Source organism: Lissotriton helveticus, chromosome 1_1 (assembly GCF_964261635.1).
Source record: "Lissotriton helveticus chromosome 1_1, aLisHel1.1, whole genome shotgun sequence".
NCBI classification, from domain to species: Eukaryota; Metazoa; Chordata; class Amphibia; order Caudata; family Salamandridae; genus Lissotriton; species Lissotriton helveticus.
In genome coordinates this window covers 1,806,643,655-1,806,661,420 of record NC_136057.1, presented here as the reverse complement: position 1 = coordinate 1,806,661,420, position 17,766 = coordinate 1,806,643,655, and the positions used below count along the sequence as shown (strand labels likewise).

The 17,766-nt window shown below is 43.9% G+C and overlaps 1 protein-coding gene across 3 annotated transcripts in view; it reads right to left on the bottom strand.

Moving 5' to 3' along the window:
* Positions 1–237: 237 nt before the first annotated feature.
* LOC144753030 (cytochrome P450 2D15-like) overlaps positions 238–17,766 on the bottom strand; it is a 298,908-nt gene continuing 281,379 nt past the window's right edge. For all 3 annotated transcript variants that reach the window (XM_078640834.1, XM_078640846.1, XM_078640840.1), the window contains one exon: positions 238–1,775. In XM_078640834.1, the coding sequence (XP_078496960.1) occupies positions 1,597–1,775 (179 nt within the window). In that variant the 3' untranslated portion in view covers positions 238–1,596. The remainder of the gene's footprint in view (positions 1,776–17,766) is intronic.

The following is a 17,766-nucleotide window of genomic DNA, read 5'->3' as shown; positions in this document are numbered from 1 at the left end:
GAGTTGTTTTTCGTAAAAAAGACAGACCTATTGTTTTTGCCCATGCTTGTTTTACATACACCGAGCCCCACCTGGATACAATGCGGGTGTCCACGTTAAGGGCAGACCCTCAGTCACTAATGGGTCCGACCTGGCAGTGAATGTGCAAATTACTTAAGTCCATTTCTGTGAAGCGAATCATCACTGCAATTGTGCATGCCATTTATACTGAGCAGAAAGAGAGCAGTGGCAACTGTATTACATAAGCATGCATTTGTATTTATCCCACTGTCACAATTTGTTAATGGAATGTTTTTCAGATATAACCTCTACAAAGTATGCTTTGTCATGGAAAAAAACTGAGAAAACTTTTATTTTGATTGGAGGCTTTTTCTAAAGAAATGTGCGAAAATGGTTTCACAAATATGGGACTCCGGTACAAAGGCTTTACCATCAAAATGTAGTTTAAGAAGCCGCCCTCATATCAAGGATGTATTAGCGGCCTCCGTGCAATTTATATGATATAACTCTGTATCATGGATTATTTGTAGCAAAATTCAATAACATTGTTACCAACAATCCATTATACAGAGTTACAGTTCTCAAATTCATAGACAAATTATAAAGTAAATGAAGCTTGCATCTATATCAATAATTCATATTACACTAAAAGCGACTACTTTATCCTTAGATCGTATTGAACAAATCAACTGATGCAAACAGATGTTTGCTGCATGTAGTTGCTGTGAACACAATAATGCCAGTGTGCATTGAGTAAAACTGCACTTTTTGAGCAGGGGTTTTAAAAATCATATTCTAGGGGCTTTACAATATTTGCAAAAAACTATAAAATGGAGGGTACAATGAATGAGGAGTATGTTACAGGGACATTGTGGAAAGGTAATGAACTCCTGCCACTTTAGGAAACACAACCAGTAAGGTATGTTAGGGTATGCTATGATATAGTATGTAGATTTATAGAGTGCACTATCACCCAGTAGGGTAACCTGGCACTGAGCTGGTATGAGTGGTGCAAGATCTAGGGCCTAGACGGGCTACTTGAAAAGGCAGGTCTTCAGTTTCTTGTGGAATTCATGAAGTGAGGAGACTCTTATGTGTAGTGGCAGGCCATTCCACATTTCATGAGCACTGTAGGAGAAAGTTCGACCACTGGATATTGTTTTCCATATGCGTGAGATGTGTGCAAGTACAAGTCCGTGGGAATTGGAGTATCTGGAAGGTTTGTGAAAAAAGATCCGTTTGTTAAGGTATGCTGGGCTAGTGTTATATAGTGCTTTGAAAGTGTGGGAGAGGAGTTTGAATTATGAACCATATTAAGACAAAAATGAGTCAATATAAACATAAGCTAAGGCATAGTCACCATATTAATATATGATTGAAACCTGTTCTGAATTCAAAGCAAAGAATGAGCTCTAACTGTAGATTTGTAAAATTTCCTCAGAGCCCATCCTTCATCACAGAACGTAGTGTACAGGACCTTAAAATAGAATGCTCTATGTAAAATTCCAGCCATCATTTCCTGAAAGAAACTGCAGTGGCTTTATTGGTTTCGATATATTAATGGTAAGATGTTTTGCTGTGTAGGGTGGTCTTCCTTCATCTCACTTCAGCACATAACTGGTAAGGTTTGGGAGCACTTATGCCACCTTGCAATCTCTCTTCCTTAGGTCTCGGTTGATCCCTTGGGATGAAGAAAGTGAACTGCTGAAGAAAAGTGGTGAAGAAGAGAAAAAGCTCCATCCTTGCCAGCTGCTCTCCCAAACAGACTCGGCGTCCTGGGCAAAAGGGCGAAAGGGAGAGAAATGTTAAAAAAGTGCAACTGACCTTTAGATTTTTAATCTTTTTGAGAATATGTCTTTCCATATTCACTCAAGCGTCAAAACATTTTAAGAAATGGTAATAAACAAGATGTCTTATCTTTATCAGAAAACCTTATTGGTGCCATATTACACAAAGTTCCCTGAGGGCGCAACAAGAGTGGGCACCCTGAGGGCACTTAGGTATTCCAGAAAGAGCTGCAGACGCTGTGCGGCCCCTTCTGTAATACGGATTGCACTGGCGCTCCCTCATTTGCCTGGGGGCATGGCCTCATGCAAATGAGGGAATCTTTTTGCGTCTGCACTCACACCATATTATGGGTGTGGGCACAAGGCACAGACGACGTTAGGAGGCGCACTGACCGTGTGCCACAAAAAGGTGGTGCACTTACCATGGGCTTCCTGTGGGTCACGGTCTGGAGGAAAAAAAGTGAGTCCCATGGACCCGTCAGATATCTCTGTGCAAGTAGATGCAGTTACTCACTGAACCTACCTGCAGGGGGATTTCTGCCCCTCTCTCTTTAATTGCAGGCAGGAGCCACCTGCACAGTGAAAAACGGCGAGGCTGATTAAAGCAGCTGCTCTGAATTTCAGTGAATGCATTGCCCCATGGCAGCCTAAGTTCGCAGCTCCCTTGAGGGCAGCTCATTCATTGCATTCGTATGCGCTGTTTAGGTTTGTGCCTGGTGCACCTGTTGAAGGTGCATCATGACAAAAACATGGATGGCACACCCTATAGATAATACGGGCCCTGGTATCTGAAATATTTCCAGTTTAATTAGCATATAAGCACATTATAGCCTTTGAACATCAAAGTAAGGTGTTATAATAAAAACAACCTTAGGGAAATGTTGTGATTTATTAACTAGAGGCTTTCATTTCTGACAATGGTGGTCAGCGGTGGGATATGACTTGTGTTTGTACCTTGACACACAGTGATTGGTGTACACTACTACTTCGTGCAGAACATTACGCAACCACATACTACTTTTTGCTTATTCCAATTTTTATGATAACACTTGAAGTATCCACATACCATGTCTCTCTCTAGTGAGCCAGTAAGTGAGGTTGCAACATTGGTGTTTGAGATTGAGAAATTTCAGTTTTACAAAGCAGATTAGCTTAAACATAGATTTTGGATGCCCCTTTGTTATGTATTTCCTGCATGACCCATTGTAGTTTTCCCATTGTTAGCTTAACTGTGCACGTTATAGGCTTCATTTTCTATTTGCATACGTTACTACATAAACATACTTGCTTTGTGCCACATTGCACTTTCACACAGAACCTGCATATGTTTTCCTGTTCTGTTCTTTTTCTGGGATTTAGTCTCAACACCACAGACAAGGTCAAACTATAATGTTCCTTGTCATTCTTTCTGGGCACACACGAGCACCTAGATATAACACAAAAAAGCAGCTGCTTTTTATGCGCACATGTCTGTTCATATAGGTGAGTACAGGAGACAAAAAACACACATGGAATGAGAGTTCTGAGACAAGAACACTGCGTCTGCTGAGATGTAGAACGGTCATCTGTGTATGCTGTTGTACGGGGTCCGCCACTATTCCCAGATATCTTTAATATATTATCATTTAGCTTCAGTAGCGGTTTTAGGGTACTCTGTCCAATATAATGACAGGGCTTTTCATGTATACAGTTTATTAACCATTCTAACAGTAATTTTAGTATGCATTTGTTTTCTAATTGTGGCACAAATACTGAATTTCAGAGCACGATGGTTTAAATTAATATTAAAAATTTCCTTTGTGTATCCTGTTTATGTTATTGTTGACAAGTATAAGTAAGATAGTAAAAGGGTGTGTCCTGTGTGGGTCAAGAAATTTGTAAACTGGGGTTCCAAATCACTTGTTTTTCTGGTAAGGTTAGGCGGGTAAGTGAGGCACTATAGATAGTTGGAGTTGGGCTCATAGATGCCGATGTGGTATGCTGACACAGTCTCTACATACCGATGTTCTATGGTACCATGCATAGTTCTGTTACAGAGTAGAATCCCTGCAACACCCTTAGAAGCACAGCTAGGATGGGCGAGCTGCAAAAGACTCTGAGGGCCTGGTAGGCAACAAGAGAAGCTGGGAAGGCTGAGAAGGGGAATATGGAACTGGAGGTGCAGAGCCAGTAAGGGGATTTTGGATCTCAGGATCTGCCTGTGGGAGCCTCTTCTGAGGGTGGCAGCAATGTGTCATCTAGGAGTGTATCCCCAGAGGAGCTGTAGGAAAGACAGAGGGCCAGGGACAATGAGCTTGAGCTGTATAACATCAGGATGGAAAGTAATAAGCTTGAGTGGGAGTAAAAGCAACAAGATAAGGAGAATGCTATTGCCGTGGAACAGAGGACCCACACACTGGAGGAAAAAAATTGCTTTAAGCTCCTGAGTTGAGTTTAAAGGAGATGGACATCTAGGCCAGGTAGACATAGTCCAGATCAAATGGTGACAGCTTGCAGCCAGTGCAGTCTGGGTAGAAGGTACACATTCCAAAGGACCTGGTGCAAGAGTACAGGAAGGGGGATGACATACATGCTTGGTTTTTGGCTTATGAGGCATCATTCCACATGAATGACGTCCCTAACACCCAGTTGGGAAGGGGGTCTAAGGAAACACTTTGAGGTAGAGAAAGCTACACATTGACAGCTCTAAAGACAAATATAGCTCTCATCTACACCAAAATGAAGGATGCCTTGATTACTCAGTAAGGTCTTAACCCAGAGCAGTATAAGGAAAAGTTGAGATCTTTTAAGAAAACTGACTCTCATACTTGGTTGGAATTTGTTTATCATTTTTGCAGAGCATTGGATGGTTGGATAAAGGGCAGCCAGGTAACACACTATGAGGGGTTTTACAATTTGGTTGCTTGGAAGCACTTGCATAGTCTGTGTTTGCCAGAGCTGCACCAGCATCTAATTGATAGCCAGCTGACTGGCCCCAGGACGTTTTCTCAGGAGGTGAACCGCTGGACGAGTACCAGGGTTCACATGGGGTATGTGGGTAACTCCCGAAAGGATGGGGAGGGTCCCCTTCAGAAGTGTGGGGGGGCCAAGGGTATACAGAGGGAGTTCTCTAAATGGCCCCAATCTAGTTCCAAATTTAAAGGTTCCCATCACACAATGAGAAAAAGCCACGGATCTCTTCAGGAAAACCTACAGAGGGGGGTCCCTTCAAGTGTTATGCATGTGGTCAGGAGGGTCACATTGAGGGGGAGTTCCAAGTGTCCCAAGTGTACAGTGTACAGTGGCACCCACTGGTTTATAGTCATGGGGTGGCCAGTGTAGCGGTTGGGATGGATTTGGTTCCAGTTGAAGGTTGGGAGCCAGCTTGTCTAACTAGGGCACAGTGAAATGGTCTGAGGACCCTTGTATCTAAACCACTAAGAAATACAGGCAGTGGATGACCACCAATTGACAGAGGGTAGTGGCTCTGAGAGACACTGGAGCCAGAATGACTATGGTAAGGTGTCACCTGGTGTCTGAAGAGCAGGAATTCCCTAATGTGTTCCACCAAGTAGTTGCAGTGGACAATTCTTAGTGCTAGTACATGCTGGCACAGGTTCCCTTTAAATGGGTGAGGGTCTCGGGTTCCTTGAAAGTCGCTGTAAACCCAACCATGACTTTTGATTGTGTACTGGGAAATGACCTGGAAGATTCCTCTTAGGGTGAGGCGAAACGCTGATCACACTTAGAGAAGTTGGGGTTGGCAGGGTGTGTGAGCACTCAAACAATGGCAGCTAGGAAGGGTGATCATAAGAACCTGGAGCCAGAGAGAGTTGCCCAGGTCCCTGCCAGAAAGAGGAGAGGCAAGGGGCATGGGAAAAGAGCCCCAGAAGTTCCCACAGACTAGGAGGAGGCAGAATTTGAGGGAGATGCCCTGGAAACTACAGGGGAGCAAGTGGCCATACTGGGAGTGGTGCCTGAGCTGACCCATTGGCAGCAAGAAGGGCATCCTACCAGGGAGGAATTCTGCCAGGATCACAGGAGTGTCCGTCTCTTGATGGCCTGTGGCTGCAGGCCGCACACCAGGCAGCTGGCAAGGGGTCTGGATCACACTGGATTTACTGGGAGAATGGTCTCCTGGATAATGAACCTAAGGTTGTGAGCCTGGGTCAGTCAATGTGCTGATGGTACCCCAGGGCTTCAGAGCCTTCTAGTGGGTCTGGCTCATGACGTGCCTTTGGCATGACATTTGAGACAGAAAAAAGCCCTTTGAGTGGCTTGTCACCCACTTCTGGTGGTCCCACATGCGCAGAAATTCTTCTACTGTAGGACTTGCCTGACTTGCCAGGCAAGTGGCAAGAGTGGAGGGAGATGTTAGGGTTCTGCTCCAGCCCTTCCCTGTCGTGAGCACCTCTTTAGAGAGGGTGGGCATTGACTTTGTGGGGCCTCTGGACCCCGAGAAAGCCATGGGCAACATATTTATCCTAGTCTTGGTGGACCATGATACCTGGTACCCAGAGGCTATATCTCTAAGAACAATGACGGTGCCTGTGGTTGGCCGGGCATTGAAGGGGATCTTTTCCCATATGGTTTTCCTCAAAGAGGTTGCATACGATGGGGTGCCAACTTCATATGTTTCTTTATGAAGTCACCTGTCTGGTGAACTAGCGGTCTCCAAGGAACCCTTTGAGGGTCCTGCATGCAAACTGCCTCAAGCCTCACTTTGAGAGGTCTGAAGTGACTATGCTCCTGGCAACAGATGATGGAATGGAGGAAGAAAGAAGTGAACCTCTTCCTGACCCCCTGTATGCAAAGGAGCAGGATGGGTCTGCCTAAGGTGTGAACCTCTCGCCAAAAGTGACCCTGGAACAGCAGGACTGTCGCCAGTTGTTGGGACAGTTTGCCTCCCTGTTTTCCTTGACCCCAGGGTTACCCACTGGTGTGCCCACGATGTGGTTACTGGGAATAGTCCTCCTGTATAACACAAGATTTACACGTTGACTGACAAGATCAAAGCCAGCATCAAGGAAGAGGTTTCCAGGATGCTAGCATTAAAGTTGATAGAGCCCTCTAACAGTCCTTGGGCCAGCCCAGTGGTCTTGGTCCCAAAGGGTGCTGCACCTAGTGCCAACCCTGCAGTTCTGTGTAGACTACTGTGAGCTCAATGCTGTCACTAAGACTGACGTGCACCCTAATACCCGAGCTTATGAGCTTATTGTTTGGCTGGGAGCTGCCAAGTTCCACAGTATGTTTGACTTAACGAACTGGGTACTGGCTGATTTCCCTGACCGATGGAGCCAGGGGGAGGTCTGCATTTTCAATGCCAGAGGGGCACTTCCAGTTCTGTGTGATGCTCTTTGGGTTGAAAAATGCTCCTGCCACCTTTCCGAGGTTTGTTAACTGAGTTTTCTCTGGGTAGGTGAATGTAAGCTCCGTCTACCTGAATGACATTGCAGTGTTCAGTTCCTGTTGGGAGGATCACTTGCATCACCTCTGGGAAGTGTTGAAGGCTCTGCAGAAGACATACCTTACTATTAAGGTCAGTAAGTGCCAGGGGTCTGTGGTGTACTTAGAACACCGGGAAAGAAGCGGCCAGGTGGCACCCCTACAACCCAAGATTGACACCATTCTGACTTGGGAGCCCCCCAAGACCCAGACTGAGGAAAGAGCCTTTTTAGGTCTCATCGGTTATTACAGGATATTTGTATAAAGGGTATGGCACCATTGTTGATCCCTTGACTGAGCTGACTTCTAGTGTACTTGGTTGAAGGTAATTTATTGTTTATGAGGAAACTGGGTTTCAAAGTCACTTTGGTTATATGTGCAATGAGGATTTGGCTTAACTAAGCTAACCTTTTTTGGTTAGGGAGATAGTTTGTGGCATACACTATGTTCATTAGGCATGGTTACAGAATTGCATGTTTTATTACTATCAACACGAAGTTAGCACGTATTCTTGATTTGGATTTTTGTATCTTAATTCATATATCCGATTTCTATTTCATTTAATTTTGTTTTCGTTGCACAGGATGCACGACGATTGGGTGAACATCATAATTGTGTAACATAATCTACCTGTGGGTATGGACATTGGGTAATTATATGTTATGTGTTTTAATACAGCTTACACCTGAGGAAGGGCAATGATATGCCTGACATGCATTGGATTTTTAAAAATAAATCAACGTCATGTGATGAGGAATGGGGAAGCCTCTTGTGTTGTTTCTAAAAGCTTGGAAAGGCATTTGTTGAACATTTTTTAATATTGCACTTGTTTGAAAAAGAATGATATATGGAGTGAAAACAGAATTAATCAATAAAATGGAGGAACTATGGATGAAATTGTTTGAATGCATTTTTTCTTCTTAGCTGTGCATCCTGCTCTGGAACCTGATGAGGCTCCAATCTGACTCTAATATAATCAATGCGCATGGACAGGGCATGCTTCAGGGTCGCATGCTCAACATTCACAAGCCTTTGAGTTTTTAGAAAAACACAGAACATTTGAAATATGGTCTGCATTCTACCACCTTATGATGAAGTGACTTTTAGAAAGTGGGTGTTTTCTTATTTAATCATCCTTTGCCTCTGCCTGCCTATGGAATCAATGTTGTCTGGTTTAGACTGACAGGAGCCTCTTTGGACATTCACTCTAGATAGTCAAACAAAGGAAGTTGAAGTGTGAACTTCACATGCTGATGGCCCATCACAAGTCTGATAACCCTTACTGAACTACAGTGGTGGAAGGAGCTGTTCCCTGCACCTGAATAAGGGCTCTGCCTGTCCTCTCACAATGGTGTCTCACCCCCCTGGAGAGTGTCTGGAGCCAAAGGTAGGCAAGGCAGGAACTTGCAAACTACAAAGACTTCAAAGGCCAAAAGGGGTATAAGTATTTGACCTACAACCTAAGACTTTTAGAACACTTCTGGATCAATAGGAACCTCTGTCAAAGAGAAGAGCTGAAGAGGAAAGGGGAAAACATGGTGGCCGGCTAGTTGCGGGTCGCGAGTCGCGAGTGCACGGAGGTGGTGGTGCGTAGATTATGTGAAGGAGAGTTGTTTTCGGCCGGGAGGACTGCGGAAGCACTGCGGAATCGGGTTAGGCTGGGCAGGGCTGCTTCTGGAGAATTTCTGCTTTCTTCGACGTTTTTTTTTTCAGCGTCTCTCTGAACAGCGGTATCGCATGGAGACGATCGCTGCGGTGCCTGCAGGCGAGGACGGCAGCGAACCTCTGGAGGCGGGGTTAGTTGCTCGTGGAAGCGCAGCGGGAGAGGCGACCCTCGAGGCGAATCACGCAGCAGTCGGCTGGACAAGGGCTGCCCAGGAGGTAGGAAGGGGAAGAAGAGCGGTGGCAAAAATTACATTGAGAGCTGGTGGCGGCCGTGGAAGAGGACTGGAGCATACATATGATTTGAGTGCTAAAGTAGGGAATAGCAAACCGGCTCCTCTAGGTGAAGATACCAGCACAAGCACGAAGACGAGGGTGGCCTCAGGAAGAGCAGCATATGCACTAAGAAGCGCAGGCTTGGCTGTAGCAAGCAAGGTGGGGGTGGGAGATTTACAGAAGCAGCCAGAGAATCTTAAAGAAAGAAAGGGGCAAACTCGAGGCAGATCATTAAAGCGGCACAACGTAGCTTTGAGTAAGAAAGTGAAGCATAAAGCAGCCCCTTCTCCTTCTCTTAACACATATTTCAAAACAATCCCAAAAATGCTAATTTTGCGACCAAACATTGAAAAGGAGGGTTTTGAGCAAGGCCAGATCCTTCCATTGAGCCCCAATAGGTATCAGGTTTTAGGGGAGGATTCGGGAAGCCCGAGTCAGGGAGAGGGAGAGGAGAATATGGCTGACGGAGGTGAGGTAGACAAGGCTGTAATAAGTATATCGGGCAGTGAAGACATGGAGCCTTCTAGGGTGGCTGTGAGCAATGTAGAGGTCACAGGGGGGACACAGGAGCCCTCAATACAAGAGGACAATTTGCACTCTGGGGAAAATACAGGGACGCCTGAGCAAGATGAGGATAACCCAGATAACTCAGAAATACATATAGTCACCCTTTTGAAGAAATTAGATAGAGACATGAAAGAAGGATTTTATGTTGTGAAGGCTAATCAGGCAAGCATTCAGGCTTCATGTAACAATTTAGAGGCCAAGTTTAGAGAACTAAATCAGCGTACAGAGGCTCTGGAGTTAGAGGCGAAGAAACTTCGTGAAGAGGTTGTGACTAATCAAAAGGAAATTGAGGACATTAAATTCCTAGGTAGAGCACAGGATGAAAGGATGGAGCGCTTAGAAAATATGCAGAGGCGCAATAATTTAAAAATTTTGAAGTTACCCGAAAACAGTGAGGGCACAGATATAAAAAGATATGCGGCGCATCTTTTGAGCACAGAGTTAGAGCTAGAGGTAGGTGAGGAGACTATTTTTGCCGATATACAAAGGGTACATCGAGATCCTTTTAGGTTGAATTCTAATAGGACTAAACCGAGAAAAATTTTAATTAATTTTTTGACATATAATCTAAAAGAGAGTATCTTGTCAGTTGCCTTGAAAAAGAAATTCTTAACAGTTAACGGAGTAAAAGTAGAGATTAGATCAGACCTGTGCCCCGTAACGGCAAACAGGCAATGGGAGATGGGAAAACGAATGGAACCCCTAAGGAATCTGGGTGCCACAGTTCAGCTTAAATTTCCAGCATTTCTTAAAGTTATGTGGCGAAATAAGATGCACTCTTTCCGTACTGTTGAGGATGTCGACGATTTTATTGAGAGATGTACAGAGATGTCACGTGATGCATCCGCTCTAAATCAGGGATTGTAATGGTTCCCCTTTTGTAATAGGCCAAAGACAACAAATATATAAAAGTACTCGGATCTAGAGAAGCACCACCACCACCTTTGCACTCATAAGGCCTATGGCCATGGATAGACAGGAAGGGTTTTCCAGAGGGAGGGGGGATGGGGGGGAAGGTTAGGGGGTGGGAAGTGGGGGGGGGGGGAAATTTAAAAAATAATCCTCAGAGGACAAAGGGCCACCAGCGATGAAAGGATCAGTTGTTTTTTTAAAGAGAATGACGGGGGCTAATAAAAAAGAATTAAAGATTTTGTCCTGGAATGTTAATGGGCTACGGGTGAAATCCAGGAGAAAGATCATTTTCAAATATTTAGAAGACTCATTGGCTCATATAATTATTTTGCAAGAGACCCATTTAAGTGAAGTAGAAAGCAAGGATATGTTTGGTACACAGAAGTGGATAGCTTATAAGTATTATACACCTCAGACCATGGTGACTAAAGGGGTTGCAATTTTAGTTAGGGAAGGAGTGCAATTTTCTTTTGGTGCTATGGCGGCAGATCCTGGGGGGAGGTGGCTCATAGTACAGGCCTTGGTGGCTGGGAAATATCTTGTTTTGGTTGGATATTATGGGCCAAATATTGATGACTTGGTTCCTTTGGATAAATTAGCAGCCGAATTATTAAGTTTTTCTGGCGACATTGTTATGGCAGGAGATTTTAATATGGTCATGGATAAAGACCTGGATCGTTCAGGAAAGAGAGCGCAGAGGAATGTTAAGATGTCTAACAGAGTAAAAACGCTGTCAACACAGTATGGAATGTGCGATATTTGGCGTATTAAATCGGGCCAGAAGGTGGGCTATACATACTATAACCAAAAGTATAGACATAGGTCAAGGATAGATTTTTTCTGTTAGATCTAAGAATGGTGGAGTATGTTACGAGTATCAATCATGTAGGTGTAGACTTATCAGATCATTCAGCTATCCATTTACATCTGACATTTGGCCAAAAAGCGCACAACCCAGTCTGGAGATTGGATCGTACGATTCTGTTAGACCAAGAAGCCATAGAGATTATAGAAGGTGAACTGGATGTCTTTCTGACCGCTAACATAGATTCTGCCAAGCTAGATGTGGTTTGGGACACGTGCAAGGCCTTCTTGAGGGGGAGGCTGGGAGCCTTAGGTGCAAAGAAGAGAAGGTTATATTATAGTAGAATTTTTGACTTGGAAAAAGAGATCAGACAAAACGAGGCAAAGATTGTGGGAGAAGAAGAGCAGCAGCTAAGAGACCAGGCCATTTCTGACATTCTAAAACTGAAGGCTGAATTAGTTACAGTTCTTGCAGCTAGAAACAAAGAGAAGTGGGATGCTAGCAGTCTGGCACATTTTAGCTATGGAGAAGGATGTGGCAAACTTTTGGCGTGGAAAGCAAAGAAAGACCGGGTTCAAAACTTTATTAAGGAAATAAGAGTAGACGGGTCCGAAGGAGATACAGGTATCATAGATAGTGGAGAGATCGCAGAAGCGTTTTTTGAGCATTTTTCCACGGTTTACAAGGAGGAGTTAGTACCAGACCCACAAGAGATAACAGCATGGGCACAGCTAATAAGTCCACTCCCAATCCAATATAAACAGATTTTGAATTCAGAAATCTCACTGACGGAGGTGGAAAAAGCCATAAAGAAGGGTAAGAGGGGTAAGGCCCCGGGGCCAGATGGCCTTCCTCTGGAGGTCTACAAAACCCTGATTGGTTCAATTGCTCCTTTTTTACATCGAGTTTTTAATAACATCTTTAGAGGAGACATAGCGATGCCGGAGCCATGGAATGAGGCGGTAATAGTCTTGATCCCAAAACCCGGCAAATCACCTAAATACGTAGATGCATACAGGCCAATATCATTATTAAATAATGATTACAAATTGTTTACTAAAATTATGGCCGATAGATTAAGTCTAGTTATCTCACACTTAGTCCACGACGACCAAAAGGGATTTATGAAGGGTAGATATTTAAAAGAACTCACCTTCTCAGTGGTTGGCGCAATAGACAAGGCGACAGTTTTCAATCTCCCTCTTGCTCTTATTGCCCTCGATGCCGCCAAGGCGTTTGACCGTGTGAATTGGCTTTATCTGAAGAAACTTATTCAACATCTAGGATTAGGTCCGAACTACACTAACACATTGCAATCACTGTACAGCTCCCCTACCTCTAAGGTGCTGGTAAATGGCATTTTGACACCCTCCTTTAAAGTAATGAGGGGTACACGCCAGGGATGCCCGATTTCTCCTTTATTATTTAATTTATATATAGAGCCGCTTGCTAGTAGGAGCTATGGATACAATAGCCCCCTTTAGGGCAGGCGAGTGGAATAAGAAGATTGGTCTCTATGCGGACGACATTATTATTTTTACTTCAAATTTGAAAGAGTCAATGGGAAACATTTTTAAGCTCACTAAAGAATTTGGCAAAGTTTCAGGGTATGAAATTAATGAGAGTAAAACAGAACTAATGGCATGGAACTTGGACACTAAAGACATTAAATGCAAAAAGGAGATGAGATATTTAGGAGTGAGAATAACGCAGAATATAGCAGAATTAACAAAAATTAATTTCTCTAGGGTGAAGAAAGAAATAGGGGTGATATTGCGAAGTTGGAGTCATCTACCTCTCACTCTGTTCGGTCGTACCAACTTGATTAAAATGGTGATTTTACCAAAACTTACTTTTCTGTTTGAAACAATTCCCTGGGACTTTGACAAGAAGGGGCTTTAGAGATTACAAAGTGAGATTTGCTCTTTTATTTGGGCCTCTAAAGGATCTCGCTTATCTTGGAAGAAAATTAGAAGAAGATGGGACAAGGGCGGGTTATCAGCCCCAGATGTTTTTGTTATACGACTGGGCTTTTCATTTAAAAAATTTGACAGAGTTTATGGGAGTACCGAAGGATACAACCATCGGGCGTATTTTCTTGGCTATGTTAAGTTTGAGCAACTATGATGAAGACGGATTTATGTATAAATTTTCAGACCCAAAATTCTTCGAAAAGGTGAAATTGAAAACTTTACGGGAAGCAGCAGAGCTCTGGTATAAAATCAGAAAACTAGCAAAGTTGAGTTATTTTGGATGTAGGTCGTCTATTTGGGACACACCAGGATCACCGTCGTGGGCAGAGGATGCATTGGCTGTCCCGTTGAAAATAGCAGGATTAAAAACTTGGGGAGACCTATTTCCAGAGGGAATATTGATTGGTTGGATAGAAGGGGCACAGGTGTGGGGTAAAGGGTTATCTAAGTTCAAATACTTGCAGATGCAAAGCTGGGCAAATAAGTCGGATACTGTTATTGGTCTCCAGAATGACTTTGAAGACAAAATATTTTCTTCACAATTATTCAAGAAGGAAGTTGCGATGTGGTACTGGGAAATGGTGCAGATGGAAGATGGCCCGTTCACATTGCCGGAACTGTTGTGGAGAGATTGCTTGCCGGACATCGCTACAGAAAATCAATGGCAAGTAATGATGACTATTCTTTATAAAACAGTAAAATCTGCAAATTTAAGGCGAAATGTTCTGTTTACTATCCATAGAGCCTATTGGACTCCCCGCAGATTATCGAAGTTTAAAGCTGGAGGACGGGTTGAGTGCCCAAAATGCGGAAATATAAATGTGGACGACCTGCACATGTTTGTGGAATGCTTAAACATCAGGGAATTTTGGGAGGCAGTAAGTAATTGTCTATCACAATCAATCGGCTGCACGATAGAGGTAAGCCCTGAACTAATTATTACCGGGAGATACGATCTACATGATAATAGGCTGAATGATAAAGTAAAGTTAGTTTTTTATGGGGTTCTGCTAGCTCGAAGGGAAATCTGTAAAGTATGGGTAGAAGCTATGACACCGACACTCATGGACTGGTTAAAAAGCATGAGATACTTTGCGACATTAGATTCCAAAGGTCGGATGAATAGGAAACACAGATTTTGGTTACTTTTTTTGCAACATTTTGGGTAATAAGCAGGCCTCCGCCTTGGTATATTGTAAGAGATTAGGACATAAATGAAAAATTCCTATGATTAAGGCCTTGGCCTATCTCGCAGGCATGTGGAGTAGGTCCGTCCTTCGTGAAGGCGGAGTTGTGGCCTCCAGCGTGGCTGTGCCATCATCTACATAGGGCAGTACAGAGGATGGTGGCCCAGTCCAGGCTGGAGAGCCGCATATACCTGAGTTCATAGCCAGCATATGAGATAAAAGCCCAGGGCGGAAACTATCGAACATGGGTGGCGTAAAGGCTAATGAGGATATAAAAAACAAAAAAAAAAGAGAAGAGCTGAAGAGCTGGGAGGAGGAATACTGCCCCTTTGCTGTGTTATGCTTTGCTGGATTGTCCTACAGTTGCTGCTTCTGCTTTGGGGAGCAAAAGGACAGGACATGTGTTGTATATCCTACTTGTAAAGTTTCTCCAAAGGCTTGTGTGTCTCCTCCTGTTGGAAGTCTCAGGACCATACAAATCTTCCTCTGCAGCATCCCTGTACTCCATTGCTTGAAGTTCTGACCTGCCTTGTGGTGCCAATTCCAGCTCTAGGCCCTTGCCAGTTTTTCTGCTGCTTGAAACCATCAAAATCGATGCAACACCCTTCCAGTGCCTGTTGTTCTGATGCAACACCACCAGGCAGGAGAAATTTCCATGCACTACCGCTGTGCAATGAAAGAAATCAGTGCAGCGCCTGTCAGCGGGTGAAGAAATAACAACAGCCCGAGTTCAGCGCAAAATGCAAAATGCCTTCGAAGGACGAGACCTCCACACTGATTCTGATGCAGGGTCTGCTGTGCAGCTGAAAGAAGCGAAGCATCGTAGGACTGTGACTGACTAAACTGATGCAGCGGCTGTTTGTCACCACCGCACTGATGTCCAGCATGTCCAGATTTCCATGCATCGCACCTGTGTGGCAGTTTTTCTGATGTCACCCACAGACCGGAACTGTCTTTGATTTCAATGCATCATTTTCCCCATACAGTTCCGGGTTCAACCAACACTTCTACCTCGGCAGATTTGATACATCACCTACCTGCGGACTCAGGAACCAATACATCTCTGTGTTTTTCGAAGCTTCCCTCCTCTGCAGCTGTTTTGCCTAGTGAATTTTGACGCATCTGAAGGTACTTTGCGTAAAATACCAGCATCCATAGTTAGACAGAATTGCTAAAACCTTTTAAAGTCATATCTTGAGTTGTGTATGTTGGATTTTTCATTTTGGTCTTGTTTGGTTTAGGTAGAGAAATTCTATTTTTTAACTGGTGTGGTGTCAGTAGTGGTTTCACTGTGTTATTGTGTGTGATATATACAAATGCTTTACACATTGCCTGTGAGATAGGCCTGACTGCTCGTGCTAAGCTACCAAGGGGGAGAGCAGGGGTGATCTTGGGTGAGTAACTCCCTTACCCTGCCTATACTAAAATGATTTAGTATACATAGCAAACAGCTATATCTATCTTCCAATTTCAGATTTCAAAGTTGAATGGGGCGGCTTGTGTGGATATTTTTGTATTTAGTCCTTTTCCTGGGAGTTGGGATATCTACTTCAAACTAGAAATAAACACCAACTACAAAGATTTCCCGCTCAAAATGAAACAGGCTCTTGTTTATAGTTTATAGTTCCTTTTGTCATTCAAAGTTTAACTACAATGTGACAAATATTTTTCCAAAACGTACATCGGAAAGTTTTGATGAGAAAGGAATTTTAGAACATTTATTTGGTGATGGTGTTACTTAAATTTTATATTTATACGTTCTTATTAATGACATGGATTTATTTATGTAAATGTAATATGACACGATCTTCGAATGATAGAATGAGATTATAAATAGAGAGCTTACTGATCTGACAAAAATGTTCAGACACCAGTATAAGTAAAATACTAGGCTCATTTCTGCCAGGTTCACTAAACTTGGCATGAAGATCACCAATAACCCTAGATCTACTGTCTTAAACCCTAGATTAGCACTGGCGACCTGCCTCTACCCACCTAAGTTGGTGTTGAATGTTCACACTGATGCAGGCTTAAAATGCCTTACAGAATTGCATTTACACAGATTTCCGATAATAGTGCTGAATTCTCAGCGTGTACCTTGTGCTGGTAGTGGAAGGGCATTCAAATGAAACTAAAGAAGACACACAGTTCATATACACAGTTCATAATCAGCGATGATTTCTCTTTAGAAGCTTTGGGGGCTATGCCCCCATTTCCTTTGTTGCCCTGTTGTCCTGGGGTCTCATATTAATTGTTTACTTATTGTGCGGCATTACCCGGGCATCGTTTGCAGGAGAGTGAGTGACTAAAGGCAGCCAGGCTGACTTGGGGAGGAGGGGGAGGAGGAGGAGCCTGCCTTTATGAGTGACATTAAATACCAGGCCACTTTGGTTTAGTGTGCATGCCGGGTTGGGCGGGTGCCTTGCTCTGACCAGCCTGACATGTTCACTTGAACCCTAGCCAGGCTCTCCAAAGTAGGAGCCTGAGGGATTGCTGTCACAACCCCAGGATAGTACACTGACTGCCCCTGACCAAGCCAATCCTAGCTCTGGTCTCTAACAGTAGCAGCGTGAGGATTGGCAGTTGTGGAGGGTGGGGACTGGGACTCAAAGGCTGATCTGGTGGTCACAGAGCACATTGCACGCCTGGAGGCAGTCACAGGTGGGATCCAGCAGTGAGTGTTTTACTGAAAATGAAATAACTCATTTTATTAGCTGTTGCCTGTTAGCCCTGGGATAGGCATTGTTGACTAGTGCTGGGATAAAATCTAATTGTTTGCCAGTAGCGCAAGAAAATGAGGTCCCTGTTAAAATGGGCTGAAATGAAGTGACGGATAGTCCAAGGATAGAGAAAAAGCTAGTGCTGGTTGCAGGATGATGAATCAGATAAAGGCATGTTTCTGAATGGCACAGGAAAGGCATTGTTTACTAGTGGAAACAAGAATCATGCATCCGTGCTAATTCAGAAAATTAGTTTTTTTAATAACATTAGGTAAACATTGTTTTTTAACCCCTCCGCTGAACGTTTTGTGCTGGTGCGGAACATTCTATTGCGTGGGCGGGGCCGGAACGTTCAACGGACGTGCGCAGCACTACCGAGGTAGTGCACGCGACGTCCGCTGAACGTGGCCATCATCAGTGATGTCATTTGAGATGTCATCAGTGATGTCATCA